Here is a 7,015-nt window from a genome sequence, read left to right as displayed (position 1 = left end):
TACATGTACAGACGTGTTTTTTTTATGTTTCAAGGCAACTTTGACATGTTACCCTTTCAACTTTGACATGCTACCCACAATGCCTTTGCAGCGCATGCATATTGTAAACCATTGGCCAGAGGAGCAGACTTCAGCCAAAAAAGTGTTCAAACATTTTGAACGTAAATATATGTATTATATATATATATGTATATATATATATATATATATATATATATATATATATATATATTCTGAGACCATCGTGAGGATATATTTCAGGTTCATTCAAATAGAACTATTTACAGTTCTACTTTTGTAAATATAAACACGTGATATACGAAGTTCCTATTAGACGAACATGGTATGGCAGCGTCAGACATCTGCTTGGAGCTGAGTCAAAAATCAGTCAGAACGCCGACCATGGCCTCTCGACCTTCTTCATGGTTGGAAGCAAATCGAGAGCAAGTCTTCTGTGGTTGGGAGTTTGTCGGATAGATTGCCTACTAGTATATCTTTATCTTCAAAGTCGTCAACAACAACCGACCGTAAATTGTAAAAAAAAAAGTCGGGAACTCATATTCTGCTTGCAACTTGATGCGATCAGAATAGTGAACGGATTCCAGGATACTCCCGACCCAGTTGGTTGCAGAGTGGTCGGAAGAAAAGTCATGGGAAGGCTCAGACTATACGAAAGGGGATTTGAAAAGTTCCGTTGTTTTCATGAATCATGGCCTAGGACTACTCTCCAAGCAGATTCATCTGGTGGCATAAAACAGTAACATAAGCTGGGGAAGGAGTTTAGCCGACAGAGGAGTAAAATTGGCTGCCGAGGAATCTACCGCAGGACTCAACCGCTCAAAGGCACTGGGAGGGGCGATCTTTTCAGAAACGTGTTTGTACTCCTCCTAGTTCCCACTTACCTCCAACGTGAAAATTGGCTAAATTTGGCCGGGATTATCATTTAACAACCTTTCCGAGCCAGTATCTGGGACAATCGCGGCGATCCGCGCCAGTTCACAGCAGGAGGCTTCCCCCCGAAATCGCTAGTCAAGAGTAGACCGCATCACAGCGCACGAAGACAGCGTGTCGACATATGAAATCAGTTGTACACAAATAATACTATATTGACTAGTTGTTACTTGTATATATCTCGCGGTGACCAATTTTACCCCTCTAACGGCTGAAGTCCTTCCAAAGCTTATGTTACAATTTTATGCCACCGGAGGAATCTGCTTGGAGATTAGCCTAGGAATTCATTGATTCATTCTTTCTGTCATATCTGCATACAAACACCGAACCATTTTCATGTTTCCAATGTTATTGCCAACAATCTCAACTATTACCTCGAGAAGGAAGTTTTTGTAACTTTTAGCGTTTTGTTCTGCATCTGGCATATATCACGTACTATCAAAGATAAAATGATTAATTCATAGGGTAGAGTTCCAAGTAAGATACCACATTTCAAAAGTTTTCGAAAGTTTACATTTTTTTCTGTCAAACCTGGGATATATCGCGTATCATAGATACGATGATTAATCTAAAGGTTAGATTTCCAAGTGAAATGCCACATTATACAAAATAATTCCAACACCTTGATAAAATCTATGAAGGGGTCAAACGTTTCAGATGCATTCCCCATCTTTTATCACTGACTTATTCTCAGGTGAAAGATAGCGGATGCTATCTAAAACCCGTGACCCTGTTAGACCTTATCAAGCTATTGAAATTGTCGTTATCAGAGATACTCCTTATGCTTTTGATAAAAATCATTGATCATCCACTAGAGATAGAGAAGTGACGTTTCGAGAACTGTCAGTTCAGGAGAGACTGTTCAGATAATGTGCAACGGATGCAGTGGAAGATAAAATGCCTTTTTGTAAATAACCTCCGAATGAGGATGAAGGGGGAAGCTTTTCGAAACATGTACGATTGAACATTATTTTTGAACTTTCACCATCTAAAAGGCTTTCAAAAACACATTTCTACTAGGAACGTAAAACTCACTAATCATTAAAAACGTGGGGCTTTTCATCAGCCACTGCCTCCAAAAAATAAGTCAAATCCCTAGTAATGTATGTAGAAACGTTAAATGCATGTAGATGTTTGAAACACTTGTTACCCTTTAATTGCTTGTTCCCATGCAATCAATTTGCAAAAAAAAGTTACTGTAAATACAACTGAAAATCCGGTTTGAATGGTCCTCATTGACTTTCTCTAGTGTCGTCCTTGTAATTCCTACACTAGGCAGGACACGCCCTTTATATATCCGTGTTACCCGGTACCACCACGTCACAACAACACGTAAACATGTCAAAATATCAACATTTCCAAAGTTTCCCTTCTGTTGACACACAACACGACCTTCACACAACAGGAGTTCGTGAGGTGAGGGTCCGTAAGGGTTTAGTCGAGTGCTCTTTGAAACTACAGCCGCCATGGAGAGCCCTTGAGCCATTGTTGTCGATCCGGCCACCACCTGAAAGCGGGATATTGGATCCCATACCGTAACCCTAACTTCAAAGACCGCGGATAAACGCTAACCACACCTAAATCTAAAATGGCACAACCTGGCCTGATTTATACTCCCATAGCAGACCGGTCCAATGTACGTCAAGATATAGGGGTGGCAGCGTCGTTTAATTCTACATCAAAGGGACCTTTACCTCCACTTGAATGGGATGCTCTGCTGGAGTAACTAACAGGCAGAAAAGTTGGACGTATTTGATCGTTAAAACCTCTGCGATAGATATCTTAACTGTTTGTGTGACGAGCATTACGGTAAAAGTAGCCATGGGGGAAAGCTTAAGGATTCGTCGGTGGCAGTGGGGATTTTATTGCGTGGTCGCGATGCTGACTGTTTTGCCCCCTATGACGCACGGAGATCGTTACCAGACCTGTGAGTAATGTTATCTTTCAAATAGTCTTATCAGTTGGCAGGTAATGTGGATATCGCTCAGAAAGTTCAGCAAAGTTCTTGTTTGTTTTGGTCGTTATCACTCGTAAGAGTTCTGGAGGTGTGCAGATGAGTATGTTATATTCATTGCACCACGTTAGGTTTTTAGTGTCAGGAGAATTCGGTGTCTTGTTGAAGTGACGCATTTTGTTTTCCTTCTGTTTATTGATTTGCTTGCATATGATGCCTTACCGTAAAAATAGAATATGACAGAATTGAAAGCAACGCGTACATTCATTACTATCTGTCAAAATTCACGAGACATAAAAATGTACAAGCTTGAGGTATTTTGATATTAAACTAATAGGTATTCATCTATTGGTGGAATCCGGATTTAACTTCAAAGTCCAGAAACAAGAAGCAACGAATGGAAATAAAGTTGGGTTTTTTCTAACAAAAACAGCAAACAAACACTGTATTGTCCTTCGGCTAGTTTTGTATGAAAAACGGTGTTATGTATAATTTGTATTGACACAAGAAAAGTACAGCGGCTTTCATAAAGTCGATTACAACTACATATTACATATAAACAGACAAGTGTATACGAATGCATTGCTAAATTTATGAATATTCATACATATGAATAGCGTGTTTTTTTCTGTTTCTAAGGTACAAACAAACAAATAAACATACATTCTGTGATATATTTTCCTATTTTTGCACACTAGGGGTTATTACCTCCCAGAGTGTATTTAAATTTATCCATCGAACGGAAAATATCAAATTCTTTGAGCAAGCGGGGAAAAAATGAAGAGCTTTGTGCGTTTATCATCATCCTCTAAATATCTAATATATCTATAGATATAGATTTTATATATATCCTCTCCTCTAAAGTTTCCATGGAATGTGGCGGTACTGTTGAGTTGGGTGACACCGAGGCTGGGTATGTATCCTACTCGTACGACCCCGGACAGGACTGTACCGTGACATTCACTGGAGCATCAGGCAAGAAATTCCTGCTTCACTTCGTGACCCTTGACATGGGACCTGATGACTCCTGTGATGACCAGGAGCTACGGATCTACGATGGCGAACAAGGTTCTTATTTCTCAACATTTTTGTCAGAAAAAGCTAGCAATTCTTCCATTAAGAAGGTCCTTTTCTTTTGCATTTTAGCGGTAACTTGCAAGTAAATCATGCAAACTAATTTCTTGCAGTTCAGTTTCTAGACCTAATGCAGAGGTGCTAATAGAGAGGACGCTATATTAAAAGGTACAGAATGGAAAGAAAGAAGAAGTCCAAAGTGCACGCGTAGAATAAAAATAAAATGAAGTGCGCTCTGTATTTGGACGGTGGAATATTTTCAAATATCAAAAATGCTAGAAATTAAATCATGTGGGAGCCATTCTGATGTAATACAGCACAAGAAAAGAATCAAAATCTTTTGATGTCGTAGCGACAAGCCTGTCCGGTACGTCCGTGGTTCGAAATGTGCATGCACAGCAAAATGTATTGTCAAGGCCCTTAAGACATAAACAAAACATTACTGGACATGTATCAAGCATGGTCTAAACAAGAACTGTTTACAACATGGGGGCATTCACCTTTGACATATTACCCACAATCCATATCGCTGCACATGCGCAGTTGGAATCACAAAGCCGCTTATTCATTATGTATACTTATGAATATAGCTTCTGGTGACCTACTGGCATCGGTATGCGGGAGCGAACAGGAAGGTCTAGACGTCACCACTTCGACAAACTTCGTCACTCTTCGGCTGACTTCGGGTGACTCTGCGAGCGGCGATTTAAGGATCAAGTACACGATGTTCTACGACTCCGCAGGTACTTGACAGTGAAAACTGAAAATATAACAAAAAGTTCGTGATATGTCTTATCTCCAAGTGTCAACATTTTTTGACCTTCTGTATAACTAAGCAACGTTCCTGCTTTCGAATGTTTAACCGAAAGTTTTTTGACAAAAATTTGGCCAATTATGTATATCTACAGGTGATGTATGTCGGGAGAGTGACGACTTCCGGTGTGATGACGGGAAGTGTATCCGGTCTGAGTTACGTCAGGACGGATACTGTAACTGTCCAGGCGGTGTGGATGAACCCGACGGTTGTGAAGGCAAGTTTCGGACTCGTTTTCTGCCCCTTCAGTGTACTTGGTAGCCCTTCTGAGAAAAACAAATTATTAGAGTAAACAAAGCTCTCACTACCACCTGGCGGACGCAATTGGTAGTACATGTCATCATAGTAGTACAGATTTCATTGTAAATCAATTAGTTGCAACAATTGCCAGGAACTTCCAATGAATTGAAAAACGTATCCGATCCGTCTAAAAAGATTGGGAAAATTGTAACCCTTGTCCTGCTAGAAAGTTATTGCCAATTCAACCCCCCTTAGCCGATCTATCTATCAGAGTAGTAAAACTTGACCTATTCTGCGTTTCTTCCGCACCCCCTTAGCTGATCTATCAATCAGATCAGTAAAATCTGACCTATTCTGTGCCTCTTCTGCACCCCCTTAGCTGATCTATCAATTAGATCAGTAAAATTTGGCCTAATCTGTACTGTTGCTGCAGATTCACTTCCCGAAGATCCTAAGCCCGTAAAGATACGGGACACATATAGTCATCATATATGTGCAACCCGTATATCTTGGTTTGTGCAAATGCGTTGAGAGAAGTTCAACGTAAAGGAAAGGAAAGACATAGAGTAGAGATTTCCTTGATGACGACAAACATCTGAAGCATAACGATCTTTTGACGCCATTTCTTATTCATATTCCAGCTGAAGGAGAAGACGTATCCGACAGCGCTGAAGCGGAACCGGAAGGGGAACCGGAATCTGAACCGGAAGCAGAACCGGAATCTGAACCGGAACCGGAATCAGAATGGATTCCGGAACTCGGAATGACCATGTGGGCGCTGACCGGGATCATCATCGGGACTGTCGCCTTCCTTATTTTCACTGGGGTGGCTGCTTACTTCGCAGTCAAGGTGATTTCTGAGACCACTTGTCTTCATAGTGATTTAAACATTTGAGAAACGCACGCGTGGTAACAGGGATTGTGGGTAATGAGTGCAAGATGAAGGCCCCTGAGACAAAACCCGTCTGAACAGTGCTATGGAAATTAAAACTGTTCAAGACTTACAATTTAGAGACCTTCCACTTTGACATATTACCCACAATTCCTGTTGCTGCGCATGCGTACTCAAAAGTAGGAAGGAGCTTATTGAATGCGTTAAATAGCTGGTTCACGGTTTGATCCGTGATTTCGTACTGTAATGTATTGTGGGTAATAGGTCAACGTTGAAGACCCATGAGACAAAAACAGGAAATATTTGCAATTTATAGACCATGAAGGCACCGACACACATGTGCAGTTCATACAGAGAATCAGTTAATGGCGCCAATGTAGTAGCAGTAATTTAATTTCATCAGCAGCTCTCATTCAATAACTTTAAACCTAAGGAAATCAGAAGTCGTTTATAGATTTGTAAGGAAACTGTGACTTCTGTTCTTAAACAGAAAGCACAGGGAAGAAAACAAAACTTAAGAAGATAATGTTAACACTTCTGTGTTTTCCTTGAATGCTCTATTTTTTGCCCTCTCTGTAACACGTTACAATCATAGTTAACACAAAACCTGACAAATAGCTTATTGTGGTAATCTTTGACAAGATCCAAACTTTTCTTTTCTTACCTAGCATTTCAAGAAAGGCAGTGTTGGTGGAAGACCCGGACCGACAACATCCATACCTATGGGACAGCCTCCTGCTTATTCGGCTCAGTCCAAAACTGGACAGACGCCAATCAGCGCGTAGACAAACGACAGCCTTATCCGATTGGCTGAACATAATTGTGCCAAACTCTAAATGGGAGCACGTCACCGGAACGTACTGCGCCTGCGCGAACCCTGGTGGTTTGGGGCTTGGTTTGGTCAACGTTGCATTGAAATCCCGCTTGTTGTACAGTATATGTTAGAGACATGGTTTCATGTAAAACGTACACGGGATTTGACCCTTATATACGCACGTACTTTCTTAAATGCGGCCCTTTAGTAAACCGGGGGTTTAGCAAGGTTTAGCATGTCTACACTTTTCGCGCAGGCGCAGTACGTTCCGGTGAC

The 7,015-nt window shown here is 40.9% G+C and overlaps 1 protein-coding gene across 1 annotated transcript; it reads left to right on the top strand.

Moving 5' to 3' along the window:
• Positions 1-2,632: 2,632 nt before the first annotated feature.
• Positions 2,633-6,760, top strand: LOC118428397. The gene is made up of 6 exons (XM_035838440.1): positions 2,633-2,878; positions 3,770-3,973; positions 4,570-4,722; positions 4,888-5,010; positions 5,675-5,883; positions 6,594-6,760. Exons 1-6 carry the CDS (start codon positions 2,656-2,658, stop codon positions 6,708-6,710), a joined length of 1,029 nt encoding a protein of 342 aa, XP_035694333.1. The 5' UTR covers positions 2,633-2,655; the 3' UTR covers positions 6,711-6,760.
• The last annotated feature ends 255 nt before the right edge of the window (positions 6,761-7,015 follow it).

Source organism: Branchiostoma floridae, chromosome 13, assembly GCF_000003815.2.
Source record: "Branchiostoma floridae strain S238N-H82 chromosome 13, Bfl_VNyyK, whole genome shotgun sequence".
Lineage (NCBI taxonomy): Eukaryota > Metazoa > Chordata > Leptocardii > Amphioxiformes > Branchiostomatidae > Branchiostoma > Branchiostoma floridae.
The sequence above is the reverse complement of the archived record's forward strand: the minus strand, read 5'-3'. Positions and strand labels throughout refer to the sequence as shown.